Source organism: Achroia grisella, unplaced genomic scaffold (genome assembly GCF_030625045.1).
Source record: "Achroia grisella isolate CSIRO2021 unplaced genomic scaffold, CSIRO_AGI_Agris_v1 utg146, whole genome shotgun sequence".
Classification (NCBI taxonomy): Eukaryota; Metazoa; Arthropoda; class Insecta; order Lepidoptera; family Pyralidae; genus Achroia; species Achroia grisella.
In genome coordinates this window covers 3,587,676-3,606,631 of record NW_026712636.1, presented here as the reverse complement: position 1 = coordinate 3,606,631, position 18,956 = coordinate 3,587,676, and the positions used below count along the sequence as shown (strand labels likewise).

The 18,956-nt window shown below is 31.4% G+C and overlaps 1 protein-coding gene across 2 annotated transcripts in view; it reads left to right on the top strand.

Annotated features, from left to right (window-relative positions):
• Positions 1 to 18,956, top strand: part of LOC131855614 (uncharacterized) — a 68,429-nt gene that overhangs the window by 23,246 nt on the left and 26,227 nt on the right. Inside the window, exons 1-2 of one of the 2 annotated variants that reach the window (XM_059206903.1) lie at positions 3,128 to 3,320; positions 13,323 to 14,176. The exons of the other annotated variant lie outside the window; for it this stretch is intronic. Coding sequence (XP_059062886.1) covers positions 13,360 to 14,176 — 817 coding nt within the window. The 5' untranslated portion in view covers positions 3,128 to 3,320; positions 13,323 to 13,359. Of the gene's footprint in view, positions 1 to 3,127; positions 3,321 to 13,322; positions 14,177 to 18,956 lie in introns of those variants that run through there. 2 annotated transcript variants of the gene reach the window in all.

The following is an 18,956-nucleotide window of genomic DNA, read 5'->3' as shown; positions in this document are numbered from 1 at the left end:
TAGGAATGAAGATAATATTTTAAGAAAGGTGTTACATATGTACGTGGATTTTTATATTTTATGAAATGTCATATTTCAATATGTAATTAGAAAAAGGCAGTTAGTCTTTATTTTTGTGTAAAATGTGTCAATTCAATTCAATTCAATTCAAAATATCTTTATTCATGTAGGTCTATTACAGACTTTTATGATATGTCAAATCTACCGTCAGTTCGGAATGATATCGAGATGAGAAGAACTGACAAGAAACTCAGCTCGTATCTTTTTCAAATAATAGTGGAACATGTTTACAATAAATATAGTTTTTAAAATTCAAATTTGGGAGAATAGAGTGATCAGCAGCATATGCTATCGCGAATAACAAAAAATTTAATCAGTGTTCACAACCTGAACAGACCAGTCATTCACGAGTATGACGTATGAACCAGCCATCATTGTACTCAACCATATTAAAGGGAACACATCGACCCGCCCCACCACACCGCCACAAGTTTGAACTTTAAAAATTATTTATTATATTATTTACAGTAGGACATTTTAGTCATTACAAATTATAAAAAAATCATTTATAATAAGTTTCTTTAATGTTATTACATTATCCATGTCAATGGGAAAAATTATATGCCTCATAACAAAAGTTAAAATTATAATTGAGTCCACACATTGTAGTCATTTAAGTAGTCGTTTATTTTATAATAAGCTTTAGAGCAAAGTGTTTTTTTTACATGTATCTTAAATTTGCGTTTAAAACAATCTGGCAATTTATTATAAAAACGTCAATGTCCCATGAAAGATGTACTTACTTTTTTGAGACGATAACTGGCATATTTAATTTATTTTTATTCCTTGTATTATAAGTGTAAGGACTATTTTTTGAAATAAATTTAAGTTTTTGCGTACGTAATATATTTAAGATATATATATTGACAGTGAATACCTGTTTCTTTAAAGCGTTCTCTAAGAGATTCGCGACACAGTAAATTATATATTGAACGAATGGTAATATAAAAATTGATTCTATTTTACAATATGAAATGTCATAAAATACACTCGCTGTTGCAGTATCATGTAGTTTTTCTGATAAAAAGGTAGTTAGTGTTTATTTATATGTGTATCAACAAAGTCCAAAACATGATGATTCATACTAACAGTTGTCAGTAAAAAAAACTATCTAAGACACAATAACCCTGTATTTATTAATACGTAAACTTTATTAACTTTGTGTGTATGCGTTTTAAATAAACACCACACAATATTTCTGAGTAACCTATACAAATAAACAAATAATATTAATTTTCAATAGTATCACAACCCTATATAAAAATTACAAAACGCTAGCAATATAGATAATGTCAAAATTGACTCCTGGATTGATTGAAATAGACTATAGAAAATTGTCACTGATCATGAGATATACCCGTATTCAATTGCAAGCAATCCTTGTAAAATTGATAGAAACTCAATAGAATGTAGATAGCCAGAAAATACCATCAACTTTCATCATAATGTCACTAAATAATCATCTGCTTCTTCTGCTATCCCATTTATTTACTGTCGGCGTAATGTTTTTCTTTCATTCAACCCTGTTTGCAATCATCTTGCCATTGACTCCATTTCTCACCATATAATCTTTCACCTATCTCTTTTTCGGCTTTCCTCTGCCCTTATAACCATTCACATTCATATGTAACACCTTCCTTAAAATATTATCTTCATTCCTACCCATTACATGCCCATACCACAATAGACGATTACTCTTTAACCTCTCCGACACCGGCGCCACTTTTATGTTTCCTCTAACGTGTTTATTCTTTATCTTATCCATTCTTGTCACACCACACATCCATCTCAACATTCGCATTTCAGTTGCATGCAGTCGTCTTCATCCGTCGCCTATACGTGCCAGCAGGACGACAGAAGACAGCAGGCCGGATCATGTATTAAGTACGAGTATTAAGTTAAGCGGTTTTGCTGCAGACAAACTGCTGAGCAGTTTTGCGGCTTATTGTTTTTATATTACGTTGTATAAATTTGTGTGTAAATAAAAAAAAAAATGGTCTTGTACAAGAGGTTCGATAAAGAGATGAATCTCGTTTTCGGCCTTCCTCTGCCCTTTAAACATTACATTCATATGTAATGACTAAATAATAATAGGTGTTATATACAGCTTCCACGTAGCTGGTAAGTTCAACACACTACTTTATTCCCTGGTCTTCGAAGCATGGTGGGCAGCAGAGCTCGACCGTAGCACATTAGAGGGACCAGCCGGCTGTAACAGGCGGTACTGCACCACTGTATATAGACTTTTATATGTTTAGACTTGATAACTTTTTATTTATATTATCAGTTCGAAAAAGTATTTTGAATTTAGAATAGTTCCCCCAGTGTTACCCGATTTATTTTTGACACTTTGCTCCTAAGATTGGGCTCTATTAATGTAATAATTTGGAATTATTCAGTGATAGTGTAAAAAACAATGATCAAACAATGATCAAATCAGTGATCTACCGCTTTAATTCAGATGATGTCGATGCCCCAGGGTCGATTCCTCGCACTATAGAAACATTTGTATTCATAAGTATGATTGTTTGTATCGATCTGGGTGTTTTCTATATATTGTATGCATTTAGACTAGATGTCATTGTGTGAATTGTTCTAGACTATTGTTATTATTATCAAAAAGATAACGAGATACTATTTTTTCCTACAATACCATAGATAAGGTAAAGAAAAATTCAATAACTTTTTTAATCAAAACATTTTTGATAATGTTGGCCCATTACAAACACTTATATACGTCAAATCTACAATTTACAAATAATTTAAACAAAAAATATATAAAATCCATATTTTTATTTAAATTATTCGCATAAATGTAGTAGCCAGTATATAAGCAGTTTTTAAACAAGTAAGTAGGTATATTTTACCAAACATGTCACAGCAGCAATCACGGTAATAAAATGAAGTGGTAGTATTTACACTACCATAGGTTGTGCAAACAAGTCCGCCTCTGTTTTTTCTCAGGTCTACGTCACAATTCTGACTTGAGGCTACGAAAGCGAATCTCCGTGTCCCAATGTACGCACAGTTCAGTGTAATTCGTGCGCTCAAGCCTTTATGTGCTCTACCGTCTATTGTGTTCCTACTATGATACTCGACTTATTATAATTGGCAATATAAAAAAAAGTAATTGTGTTCTTAATTCAAAATAATGTAATCATAGATTACTTAACTTTTTAATTCGCGAGTGTCTGTGCTTACCGTGTTCTATATTTAAAATGCGTATGTAATCTGCAAGTGTATCACGTAATGTGGGTCAGGTGTGATCAGTCATAAATAAAAAATATTCTCTATTGTATTAATTAATCTACATTTTATCATATTTTTTTCAAATTTGGAATATTTGAGCATCATTTCGTGTGATGAATCGTGTACCGTTATATTGATGTACTTACATTGCGTGTCATTACATTTCACGAGGCCTGACTTTGTTTTTATGTCATTACTGCGTTCGACTTTATTTATTTTTTTGATTAGTTTTATAATATTTAAATATCATTATGGAGTAGAAAGAATAGAAAATCATTTATTCAAAACTAAACTTACATTGAAACACTTTTGAATAGTCATCACATTTTTTTCGCTCATCCGGAAAGCTGTCTTATCACGAGAAGAATGAGCAAGAAACTTGCGTGTTGTTCTTTTTAATAATTCTACTGTTAGGTTAGGTTTTGTTCCATTTTAAGTTAAAGTCTGTTTGTATTCGACAAACTACCAACTAGCACTAATTTAATTTCATACTCTAATAGAAAAAATCTTAAATATACAACCAACTGGTAGAGTAACTAAATAAGAGTAAATCAGTCATAGTGATTAGAGCAGACCAGTTCTTATAAGCAGCACTCGTTCACGAGTATGACGGATGAGCCAGCCATCACTGACCATATTGTGAACATTATTTGACTATACACAATATACACTCCACATGTAATTAACATGAACGTGTCTATTTTATAGAGGCATATAAAATAAATTACCTACTACCGTATAAAAAATATGTTTTTTGTTCACATTGCAATAACTAAATTTATACATTAGATATATAATAAACATACTGTTTATTATATATTAGGATCAATTTAACATTTCTTCGGTTGATATTAAATGTCAAATTAGTCATAGTTATAGAATAATTTTGAATAAATATAATCTTTATTCAAAACAACATACATATTGATAGTCATTATATTTCTCCCGCCATATTCACAATGTAGATTCAGAGATAGAAAACATCGTAGTCTATTATGATGTTAAGGATTATCTCTTTTTGCAATAAATCTGTCCAGTGGTTTGGGCTGTGCGTTGATAGATCACTATGTCAGTCACCTTTGAGTTATATATATTTAGATATATATGAGTTGTTATAATGAAAGAGATAGAATTCTTTTTTGACATACAGTTCCAACTAAGAAATTGAACAACCTGTATGTCCCAAAAAAAAAAGAATCTGTATCTCGCACCTGTATCAGCTCTGTTACGAGAGAACTAAGACCATACTCAAAACCAGCGACCCGTCCAGCCTTCGAACATGAAGCATGACAAATCTTTGAATTTCTCGACTTGTTCTATACTTTAACACACATGTATTATACATATAAACCTTCCTCTTGAATCACTCTATCTATTGCTGAAAACTGCATTAAATCCGTTGCATACTTTAAAAGATATAAGCGAACAGAAAGCGACGGCGAATTTGTTTTATACTAAAAACTAGCTACTCGCCCCGGCTCGCATGGATGTACATGTATTATATATATAAACCTTCCTCTTGAATCACTCTATCTATTAAAAAGATAATATATTATAGATTTTACATAGGGACGGGCAGGCAGCGACAGCGACTTTGTTTTATACTATGTAATGATAAAGAAAATGTTTCAATATAAATATTATTTATAATGTTTCAATAAATAATGTTCTCTATTGATTGTTTAAATATTTTTTTGCTTATATATATGAAATTTAATCATGAAGTAATATGAGTAAATATATGTATTCAGAAAATCCACTTTTTAAGTCGTTTACTAAATAATTTACGATTGTATTCTTTAAAATATAATTCAACAATTTAATTAACGGTTTAACAATGTTATATAACGTGGCCACGTTATTAAAGAAACGAATAAGTACCATATAAAAATAAACCCGAAACGTGTGAAAAAAATTCAATTCACTCGAACATCTTACCACATAATAATAATAGAGTATATAACTGTTTCTCGACCACAGACGACTACTACGTGATTTTATAAGCTATAACACTTTTCCCATGCTGGTAGAGAGAGTTGTAGCTATACTAGTTTAGGTACACGACTTTAACTGCGTGACCACAAATGTTCTAGAGCCAATATCCTTCTCTATTAGACAGTAGCGATAATAAATAATGAAAAAAAATTACGATCTTAAGCGGCTAAATGTCCTACTTGAATAAATATTTTTGATAGTTTTTATTTTGATTTGATTTTTTCTGCTAGATTTATTTGATGTATAAAGGCTATGTATGATTAGTATGATTTAGTTGTATACAATTCTGTATGAAACTTTTATTTTTTAAGCTAGAACGATGACACCTTTTTGCTGGGTTAGATTACTAAATATTTTTTCATTATTTGGTCAAGGTCACTATTTTACGCGGACGAAGTCGCGATTACAGCTAGTCTACTATAAATCTTTTTAAAAAGTTTAGGGTTCCTTAAGACGTGTCTTAACTTAATTGATCAGACAGTCCTCTTCATCGATATCATTCATTCATAAGGCTGAAAAAACAGCATCTGCCATGTCAAATCAAATCAAAACAAAATATCTTTATTCATGTAGATCTATTACAGACTCTAATGATAAATATGATAATATTCCTGGAGTGTGGCAGTGAGCTCCTGACATACCCAAATCCTTAGTGAGGTCTGCTTCGAGAAGCATGCGAAGATACAAGGTATCTGCTCTGAGATATTAGCTTCTTCACCTTCTGCGCTTCTAGAAGGTGCTTGGCCTATTGTTATGCTTATTAAACACCTCCGATCGATCTCCCGTCCAATTCAAAGGAGTACCAAAATTACGACTTGAGCCGAGATTTGAACCCTAGTGGTGCTCTCAGACTAAAGACGTATCCGTCAGGCAGGAGTTGGCCTTCAGCCGCTCCATAAGTCTTTCCGCGGGTTTGGAGTGCCAACTGCAGCCACCGTACACACATATTACTTTTACTAGGTAGTTTTAGATATTTTATCTTAGCAAATTGTCTGTACTTTTAGACTTAAAATTTTTACAAGATAATTCGTATTCTGGTTTCTACAGGACAGGCCCAGCCTAGTGGAGGATCAATGCTATTGTGATTATACGAAATAATTTTGGTAAATAAATAAATAATTATTATTTTTAAGTGTTGAGGGTCTTGTTTATCACATTAGAGGTGTTGTGTTTCCACCATTGTTTAATTAAACGGTTAATTATCTATTCTTGAGGCCATTGTCGGCGACCAACAGTCTGTGCTTCCGTTGCATTTCTACTAAACTCTGTGAAGGGCGTTGACTCTACAAATAAATCTCATTTTGTCGTCTCCGAACTATTGTGAAATGTGTATGGTACTATGTTCAAGTAAGAGGAGTTTTATGACAATATTATTAAAGTTCAATATTAAGAATTTTTTTTATTGATAGAGCTTTGCATTTCTACCTTTTCTTCTAGAATGAATGATATTCATAATTTAAGAGCGACGCTCTTGTCGGTGGAGCTTTTGCCACTTTCCATAATCTTCCATCATATTCTATAAACGTTGATATGATACAAGTTTTATTCTGTCTTTAATATGCTTTATGTAGCTGTCTCTTCCCCTCTCCCTCTTTCTTTCTATTTTTTCCTCAACAATATTTTTTTATTCCTGAATATGTATTTTTTTTTAAATATTGTTGTTCTACTCAGAGACTAGTGCTTGTTAAGTTCAGTTATTACATTCATAAAAATCAAAATTTTAGTTCTTATAATAGCTTAATATATTAACAAACCTTTCGTAAGAACTTTCATTTTTTTGTTCTACTATTACATTCGGAATGCAGAATTAGTCAACTAGAGTAGGCAAGAATTTTGGGGTAGCGCCGTTGTCAAACATTTTGCAATATTTGAAAAATATTTAAGATTTTTAAGTATAATTACGCATACTAATGGTATCTGGTAAGGTAGACAAGGCAAGGCACTTTTTAGGTTATTATTTTACTGATTTAGCGACTTTATTTTCAGATATAAAACCAGACTCTAAATGATGGATGTCGGTTTTGTATTTATAGATTTACAAAATAACAATAACAAAAACCTATATGGCTTTATTAGGTAATTTATTATATTAACTAAATAGGAAGTAGGCGTGTTCATTTGAATTGCAAACGGTTGTGACTCAGAACTGTGCACCAGACCTTCTTGGTAGAGTCATTGAAGATATATATATATATAATATGCAGATGCAATTTTTGTAAACAAAATACTTTTTATGAGGAGAGTGGCGTGAGTATGCAATGATGAAATGGTTAAAAACAAAACTTATTTTCTATAATGTTCTGTAATTAACAAAATGGCTCACAATGGTGCAAGTATTGTAGGGATCTTATATTTAATTGTATATGAATTGTAGCCCATGTTAGCAACTGATAATAGCATAGTAAATATATGTATAGATATGTAGAATGAACATTAGACATCTTTCTTCTTCTAAATATTAATTTCGATAAGATTAATTATAATAATCCAGGACAATTCACATAGCATCTTATAGTCCAAAACTAAGCAGAGTTTGTATTATGAGTAGTAAATACCTTAATATATTATTCAAAAATTTGAATGAAGATTATTTTTTTTTTCAAAAATGTCCAGACCGACACAAACGATCATATTCATGAAAATAAATGCACCGTGCTAAGAATCGAAACCACGATCTATCGGAAGTAAGGCGGTGGGCAAAACCACTAGATCACCGAGGCGGACGATCGATATATTAGTAAAATTATAAAATATTTTTTTAAAAGTAACAATGTTTTACCAGCCAGTCACTTGTTCATGTTTATTTTTATTTTTTATCTCAAAAAATAAAAATAAACATGAACAAGTTATCTAATTAAATATATCTTGTCAAGTAATTCAATTGAGTTTCTTGCCAGTTCTTCTCAATTGAATCTATATGAATGAACTGGACATTAGGGAAAAAATTTGACGTTCATAAGCGGCTAAAATGTCCTACATGAATAAATGATTTTTTAACTTGAATTTAATAAAAGCTGATGGAATGTAACTTATCACTACGACTATAATCTTATTGTGTATTTATATTTAACCCAAATAAATTAGTGCTGGTTGGTAGTTTGTATTTACACGTTTCGACTTGTAAATGTGAACTTACAAGGATTATTTAAAAGAGCAACACACAAGTTTCTTGATCGTTCTTCTTGTGATAATACAGCTTTCCAAAGGAGCTGTAAATAAAAAAAAATATAACAATTTTTTTTTCTAAATTATTTCTATTTAGAAAAATGTTATTCAAAAGTGCCAATTCAAAAGTGCTTAAATTAAGTTTATTTGAATAAATTATTTTCTATCCTATTCTATTCTTAGAACAGCGTTGCATTATAAATCCACCTACGCTTGACTGATTTTTTGTTTCTTTATTTGGACTGTTAACATTTATGTATAAAACTTTACTTGTAACTGTCGTATTAGGAATAATTAGGTCGGTATTAATTAGTGTTCGAAATGCACGAAACGTGGGCGCGGTTAGTAATATAAATTTTTAAACTTTCGCGTTTAGTACACATCTACACTAATATTATAAAACTGAAAAGTTTGTTTATTGGTTTGTTTGTTTACTGATCAATTTTTGGTTTGTTTGTTTTTTGATCAAACACCACCGTCAAGTAACATAAAGCTGAAGAGTTTGTTTATTAGTTTGCACTAATCTCAGGAACTACTGGTTCGAATTGAAAATTCTTTTTGTCTTTGATAGTCCATTTATCGAGGAAGGCTTTAAGCTATATAACATTACGGTACGTACAATAGAAGCGAAGCATCAGTGAAAAATGTAAGAACGGGGTCCATATTTGATGGCTTTCGTTACGCTGCGCGTATGAAGTCGCAGGCACAGCTAGTTATTAATATAGTTAAACGGGTTTTAACACGAGTAACTTTATGGTAAATACCTCTCGACGATCGAGCACTGAGAGGTAAATTATTTACCACGATATAATTAGTTTTAAAACTTATTTAATAATATTAATATTGGATTAGGGTTTTTTTAAATTCCAATCTGATTATTAATTTATGAGGTTCTGACCGCAACTTCTTCACCATAATTATGCCACGATAACAATAGTTATCTTGGCGTAATTATGGTGGTATCTGCATCCCAAATGTATTTGTTGACGGTCTCGGTGGTTTATCGGGTAAACACATCACTTTAATCATATCACTTTCCGATGGTCGCAAGTTCGATGGTGCAAATATTTATATTACAAGCTACCCTCCCCGGCTTCGCACGGGTGTACTTGTATTATACATATAAACCTTCCTCTGGAATCACTTCATCTATTAAAAATTAACCGCTTCAAAATCTGTTGCGTAGTTTTAAAGATTTAAGCATACATAGGGACCGACAACGACAGCGACTTTGTTTTATACTATGTAGTGATGACTATGATGGTTTGTATTGCTCTGGGTGTTTTCTTTGTGTATTATGTATATATTTACAAAAAGAAATGTATCTACATAAGCATTTCTATGAGTTATCTAACACTCATAACGGAAATATTAATTAAATTTAATATTAAAACAATTCTTCTTTATCTTCCTAAAAATATTTTTAAAAAGATATGAAAAACGAAACAAATATAAAGCGAAAGCATGTGAAAGGAGCACTGCATAGGAAACTTTTAATATATGACTTGCGGTGAGAATTCGAGTGAAGTCTTGAGAAATTACTAGTGAAAGTCATTCGAATTTATGAATAAACAGAATATTTACTAATACTATTATATTGTACATGATAACAGTTTTTAAAGGTGATAAGAATCAGATGGTAGTAAAATTATAGTGCACTATGATTTTATACCGGAGGGCATAAGGTTTTTAACTTTAGGTTTTTTTTATTTATTTATTACAATATTAATATATATACAATATGTGATAAGTATAAGTATTTTTAATGTGTTACCAATGGTAGCTGGTTCGATACCTCGCAAGGTACAAAATTACAAAACCTTTGAATTCATGAACGTAATGAATGCAAATAATTATAATATAACCTTAGTTAAAGCCATTTTGTATCTAGTTTTTTTAACAATAAACTTATTATTATTATTATTATATGTTTATTATGTATTTATATATCTAAAAATATATATTTAAGTATATCTCTTCCTTGTAGTATTATAGTTATAATTAGTAAAAATCACGGGATCTTACCACGTTTTATATATGATCGCGGATAAACCAGTTTATCAGCGTTCATGGTGGTTGAAACACTACCGAAATATCGGTAACTCAGTAAATAAATATAAAACGTGGTAAGATCCCGTGATTTTTACTAATTATACATATAAATAATGACCGCGTCAAGTTTAAAACAGTATATTATAGTTATAGTATAATAGTATCATGACACAAGCTCTGCTTAGCGTCGAACTAGATGGCTCTGTGTAAATTATTCTGTTTTATTATTATTTCAATATATCATAGTTAACGAAAAAACGAACTAATAATTTTATAGATTTTATAATTCCAGAATTATTATTCAAATGTAATCATTGAAAGCACAGTTGTTATTGAAAATCTCAACTACCTACTGTCATAAAACTCGATCGCTATGATTTTAAGTCGCCCTCGCTTGTCATTTTGAATTACAGACCTTAATTTATATTCTCATATTATCTCGGACATTAAACTTGATACGACTTACTAAATTTGGAAGTAATATATTATCATATTACATAATAATATATAATAGAAGTATAAAAATATATAGTTATGTCTGTATATTATATACTAGCTTACCAGCCCAACTTCGTCTTCGTCAAATATAATCCTCTATGATTTGGAGAGTTCCTTTTTAGAATTTCTTCAAATTTTCCCTCCTTTTGCAATATTTTTCATCAATGCTCCGGTCCTATTGATAATAGTCTCTTTATATAGCCTAAAGCATTCTATGATAAATGGGCTATCTAATACTTAAATATTTTTTCACTACGAAGCCATAGATAGTGAAATTACCGTGTTCCAACAAAACAAACAGACTCTTCAACATTATAATATTAGTACATATTTAAAAAAAAAATAGTATATACTGCGCTAATACTAACTTACATATAAATAATGTTTATTCAAATAAACTTAATATAAGCACTTTTGAATAGTCATATTTCTTTTATTCTACCGCTCACTCAGAAAGCAGACTCATCACAAGAAGAACGAGCAAGTACTTGCGTTTTGCTCTTTTAAACAAATGTTGTTCAGCATTACGTACTTAGAAGAAAGTAAAGGACACTTGCATGTTGCTCTCTTAAAGAAATGTTTAGCATTACATATTTAGAAGTTTTAGTGAAAACTAATTGACAAATAGCCAGAATGAAACAAAAGTAAAAAAAATATATTAATTAGAGTAAGTAATCTTTATTCTTATAATCAAACTCCCTTAGGTCGTCCTTTCGAAAGTTATAACTCGTAAACGTTTTCTCTTTTTTCATTTATTTTTTAAATACCTATACATACTTTACGTTTGATCTTTGAACGACCATAACAACCTACATACCTGCGCGGAATGGCGCTACAATAAAATAAAGTCTTACACATAACATTTACTGCAGTTACGCTCTCTTTATCTCCGATTACACATATAATAAGTTTGTACACGTTATAATCACGTAACTTTTGTTTGGAGAACGATTTAAATTACCGTATATTAACTTTAATCGAACTAGTGAAAGAGTTTTTATTACCGCTTGAATAACAATCATTTTCATTAATAGTGGATGTATTTAAAATATGGAATTGATCTCTCTTAAATGCCCAACACGTCTTCGCACGAGTGCAATTATTATTCTCAACTGTTCTCTCTTTTGTACATCTATATGTTATACATTTAATTCTTCTGGAATATTCTAAAACCGTATGAAAATAATTTGCATGATTTTAGAAGAAGAGAAGAATCAGATATCCGAAAAGCGACTTCACTTTGTACTATTTCAAGATCGGACAATTTCGTTTTAATGAAATAAATGTAATAAAAGTCATAATTAAACATAATTAACCGAGATAGAAAACTACTCTATACTCTTTTTATTTCTTCATCCTAAATGATACGTACGTATATGCCAAAGAAAATTATTGGTTGTAACATGAATACAATAAAGTGTAACAACCAACCAAACTCACTTTTATATTTGACTCATAATATTAGGATGTTATCGAATCGTTATGTAAAATCCAAAATACGGATGTCACAATTCTATTGCAATAACAGAAAAACATGTTTTGTATCAGATACAAATGTGAGAACCTGTATATACCCTCATTGAAAGTATAACAAAAGCTTGCGACACAAGGAAAAGTGTGTCAATTGTAATATTGTCAGAGAACATAATACCGTCCTGGTTCCATATTGGGTGGTGCCCACGCGGTGCAGTTTTGTTTCCAGAGAATAGTTTCATAGAAATACAATTTGCAATATTATAATAATAATAATAATAATAATAATAATAATCTCAGGACAATTCACACAGCGCCATCTAGCAGACAACTATACAAATACATAGATATTTTTTTTTTTTTTCCTAAATACATACATATTATACATTAGTTATTTTACTTTTGTGCCGTGCGAGGAATCGAACTATTATTACAATTGATTATATTTTACTTTTGTCTATTATTACAATTAATATTTGCTCTTCTGTGATCTACACACCACTTCCTGCTACACTGGAAGAGATAACATTTTAGATAAGTCACCCTTTGCTAAGAATATGTCTAATAGTTATTTCAGTTTTGTATTTATAAATGTAAATATTATATATATAAAGTAAATATTATGTTCTGTAATCTTCAATTGTCTTAGGTTTACCATTAAAATTCCCGTACATAATAATTTTATAATACATAAAAACATTATTCAGGCCTCAAAAACTGTAAATAGTTATTCCTTGTAATATAACAAAGTAATGAAATAACCCAATGTTTTTTATTTGTGATTGAAATTTTAAAAAGAGGACCCAAATGTGAATTTTTGATATTTACAGCAAAAGTAGTCAACAATAGGTGTTCTGCAAAAATGTAATGGCCAGCAGAACTGTGAGGAAAGTAAAACGAAACAAGGGCAAAGATTCCAATATTACTAACGTGTCTCTTGAAGATTCTCTGCTTCCTGCCGTAGAAGTCACTCCGCCAGACAAAGATATGAAAATTAAGATATTAAAAAAAATTGCCGAACAGAAAAATAACTCTAACATCAATGAAACTGAAACGAAAAGTTTTCCTCAAAATCTAACTACAAACTCGAAATCAGTGGACAAAATGGCTGACTTTAGTGTGAACCAACTCATAGCCGAATTATCAGAAAATTCAAGAGCATCGAAAGGCGAAATTGAAAACATACAAAGAAAGTTACTTCACCAAGCCAATGAGATATTAAAAGTAAACGCTTTTGCAAACTCGCAAACTTTAACTGAGCCTCGCATTATAGATACTATGCAAAAATATGAAAATAAACCAGTGTACGGCCGGATTCCAGTAGTTGTACCTAGAAATCCCAACGCAGCACCTCAAATGGTTGTCGTAACAAATCACCAAGAACGCAGGTTCGACGTTTCGCGCCAAAACCTGACTAGACCAAACATGGCGGTCATTCCGAAGGCCGACGACGCCCGTCGCGCGGACAATCAACTTAACGACACCCAACTAGTCCCAGAGAGGCTCCAAGAAGTTTCCGCGCAATTCCCCATGGATAATACGGGGGCAATGATAAATAGCGACCAGGGAAATATGCAAAGGGTCGCCTCGTCGTCGGTGGACGCGGGAAGAGGTGCTTTTTTCTACGAAACAGGTTCTGCTGCGAGTCGCCCGGCTGCCAGTGCGCGGGCCGCTCCGACAAGAGGTGAATGTCTCGTTCTGTTGTCCAATTCGAATTCTTTCTTTAATATGCCAATTTGTTCGTATTTATTAAGAATAAACTGTTTTAATTTTATTATCGCTTAGTACAAGTGGGTGTAATTTGATTCTGGATCTTGATGTCCAATGAGTTTTGATGTATAGTTCTTTATTTAAATCTGTTAATATACGTGTGTTGTGTGAATGGGCGAAAGTTGAAAGCTCGTGTATCTTGTGATGCCGATGACTTGATATTGAGTCTGTAACGGTTACTTCATCAATTGGTACAGCATTGTGCACTTCAACTATCTGGTATGTACGTCCTTGATCTGTTTCACTTTAAGTACACAACACAAGCACCTGCTTAGCGCTGAGCTTTTTTAACGGGAACTTACACATTAACTATACTATATATTATAATAAACAAGAATAACTAGTTTTTCGGTTATACTGTTCTAATTGCGTTACGTAACACGATTATCTCTTGAGATTTATTTATTCAGATAACTCTAAAATGTCACAATATTTGTAACGTTTTTGTTTCCGTTATATCCGTTTGCAGAATCTTTATAATATCTTGAAACGGATCTAAAAAACACTACTACTCTACCCAGAGAGTTTTTTTTTAAAAGGATGATAATGGAATGGTGCATCCTCCTGCGCTAACGGTTTACGCTGGCGAGGCACCAGTGGAGGATGACAGGATGTCATGAAGTCAGATCAGTTAGCCCAACGTGACAAATTCACCGGGAATGTATCACGATTGTTTCTAGGGGGAACCGCGTGGAGGTCGATCTAACATGGTACATTGCTAGCAATGGGATCATTAGTCCACATTACTAACAATACCCTTCCCCCCTACCAATCATTCAATAACAACATAATCTACTTACTTAGTAACTATTAGTTTTTGTAGCTTCTTGCCAATTGACGCCCTCCGTGGTCTAGCGGTTTAGCGGACCTCTTTACTTTCGATCGTCGCGGGTTCGATTCCTTGCATGGTACAAATATTTCTACTCATTTTTGTTTTCTTTGTATATTATGTTTGTATTATAAAAATAGCTGTATATGTATCATATATACTTTGATAAAATTTTATTTTTACCCATGTCGTACCCATAAATATGAATGCTGATATATTGTTGAATAATTGTTATTATTATTAACTTGGAACTATATCTCGCTATGTGAATTGTCCTGAAATATTATTATTACTAGCTGTACCCGTGATTTCATCCGCGTTAAATTGTGATATATAAATTTCAATATAAAATTTATATATCACAATTTAACGCAAATTATGTATTACTGTAAAGTTTCATCAAAATCAGTATAGTATGTGTGAAAGGGTAATAAACATCCATAGATACTCACACACTTTCGCCTTTATAATATTACTAGCTACTCGCCCCGGCTTCGCCCGGGTGTACATGTATTATACATATAAACCTTCCCCTTGAATCACTCTATCTATTAAAAAAATCGCGCTTCAAAATCCGTTGCGTAGTTTTAAAGATTTAAGCATACATAGGGATGGAAAGATAGCGACAGCGACTTTGTTTTATACTGTACAGAGATAATAAGAAAATTATAATCTTGATCATTACGTTTAAGATTATGAATTATATTCTTATTATCTTTTGTACAAATTTTTACTTCTAGCACAATTAACATAATCTTCTAATCGTTCTTCAAATTACGACGGCCGTGCTGTAGTTCGAACCCCTAGTGGTGCCCTCAGGCTAAAGTCATATCCGTCTGGCGAAAGTTGGTCTTCAGCTGCTCTATAAGTCCTTTTGCAAGTTTGGAGTGCCATCTGCACTCGCCACCTATCGTCCGGTGAAGCTATAAAGGCCAGCAATAGCATTAGAGTAGTCCAAAAAAAACCTCTTTCAAACGATGGTGTTATTATACAGCAATGTTAATCATAAGATCTACGATTTCCGTTTTCTCACGACATACAACAGTTATTATAAATTTAATTAGTACCTGCATTTGATGTTGATGAACGTAAACTCGTAATCACCTAATGAAAGTACAACCATTCAACTTAGAAGGTGTTGATAGATAGTTAAAGTTATCTAAACTTGCTTAAGATGGCTTACAACTTTCAAATTTAAAATAGTCATTCTACTCACTAACTTTTATTTTCAATCTAGATTTAATAATTAGTCATTGAATATCATTAAATTAATTAAATCTAGCTGATAACTATAAATTCTATTTATGTAATCACTTTTAAACGATTATTATATACGCTTAAATTATTATATTGAATATTGTAGAACTATTACTTAGTTATATGAATAATGCATAATGATATTAATAACATTTAGTATTTGTTAGTTTAGTTAATAATATAATTCTAAATAATATTTGGTAATTGTGTGCAATAAATATTTTCTTTCTTTTAACAAAAATAACTGAACCAATTTAAATGAAATTTGGCACACTCTACTCTAGATCCTAAGACTGACATAGTCTACTTTTTAATGCGAAAAATGTTGAAAGAGAAGATGAAAGGTTGTATGTAAGTGTCGTCATGTTTAAAGCACTAAAGTAATTTTTAGGCTGTTGTTTTATATAGAAATATATTTTGCTATTAGGAAGACCGAAAAAGAGATGGATGGACTGTGTGAAAGATGATATGGTGAGAAAGGAAGTAAATAACGGAATGACTGCGAACAGAGATGAATGGAAGAGAAAAACATATTACGCCGACCCCAAACAAATGGGATAAGGAAGAAGCAGATGATGATATATTTTGCTATTAAATAGAAATAAATATGTAAAGTTTGTAATGATTTTACCCTTAAGACAGTAAAATAAAATGTAACAGTTCAACATGACTAAGTAAATGTGTTACATATTAACCCAAATGATTCCAATTATTCGCAGCTTACCTACAATTCACAATTATGTAATATTTTATTAAAGCATTTGCTGTTACCCGACTTTTAATATGCATCTTTTTAATTTACTATTTATCTTCCTAAAAGTTATGTTGTAAACATCTATTTTATTATTTTTAATTATATATATAATAATATGCGCTAACGCCTAAATAATTCACACAGCGTTTTTAGTTCCAATAAAAGAATTATTATTATTATTATTATTATCTATTTTATAATTATAATATAATAATAAATAAAAATAAATAATTCACATAGCGTCATCTAGTCCCAAGCTAAGCAGAGCTTGTGTTATGAGTACCGACAACTGATGGAAATTTTGTAAATAAATACATACATAGTATACCTATAGAAAAACATCCAGATCAACACAAACTTTTCAGTTTTATGAATATTTGAATGAAATTATATATATATATATATATATATATATATATATATATATATATATATATATATATATATATATAAAGTTGAATGAATGAAATTATATATATAACTTCGCCGAGGTTTTCCCACGAGACTACAGCATGGGATTTTTCATTATTAAGGTTTCTTAAGTGTCGGCAACGCGCTAGTGATACCCCTGGTGTTTCAGGCGTTCATAGGCTACGGTAACCATTTACCATCAGATGGGCTAAACCTATATATAAAAATAAAAAATCATTACGGTCTAGGTGGTCTAACAATGAGGTTTAATACACCAACTTCCATTGAATGGCCACGTAGGATTCCTCGCAGGATACGAATATTTGTTTTAATTAACATAATTATATCAGTTGTCTAGTACTCATAACACAATCTCTGCTTGGGACTATATAGTGCTGTGTGAATTATGTTAAGTTATACTTGCTTTGCTTCCATCAATCACCTTTTGAACATATATTAATAAAATATAAATAAGAGGAGACACTTTAATATAGGCTGGACAGGAAAAATCACAGCAGTGTTGTCATAATACTCCATTATTTGTTAAGAATATATGCATATAGACTACATCAAAACCAATTGAGTCATGTTCACATAAGCCATGACTAAAACATTTGAGTTTGAAACAAAGCAGATGTATTATTCACATAAAAACAAGTTGAATGCACCTGTGGACTCGAGACCCTTCCGCCCACCCTTACAACTCGAAATTTAATCGAAAATCACCCTTAACTAAATTATAAATACAGTTGTAATTTACTCATCGAGTTCGGTTAGCTTTGCATTTGTTTTGTGGTGCAAAGGGAGCACTAGTTGTAAGGACAAAGAAATATAATATGTTCATATCAATATTTAGATAGGTAATATTGATATAATAGCTACAGTATATAGAGCTTCGTGGTTAGTGGTTTACAACCCCTTTTTACACCCAAATTGTCATGAGTTCAAATTTAAGCGACCAACAAAACTTTGTCTTTCAATTAATATTTGTGACAGCCGATCAATCCCTATTCAAACGGGGATCGAAATTACGACGGCCTAAAGTGAGATTCGAAACACCAGCGGTGCCCTCAGACTAAAGTCGTATCCGTCAGGTAGAACTTGGCCTTCAGCTTCATAAGTTCTTCCACGGGTTAGGAGTGCCATCTGCACTCGCCACCTACCGTTCGGTGAAGCTATTAGCCAACTGCAGTCAACAGTATTAGAATAGTTCTGAAGAAATGATTGTGTAATAAATATTGAGTACTAGCTAGGGGCCCCGGCTTCGATTGATGCACAAAAATTCAAAGTTTTTTAATATACATAAACATACATTTCAACTTTTTTTCACTTTATTTATCAAAATTCAGTTTATGTTTTTTAAAATATTAATTATATTAGATATAACGATATATTGATTTCAGAAAAAAAACAGTTTTGCATCATTCTGCCCCACAGCGACTT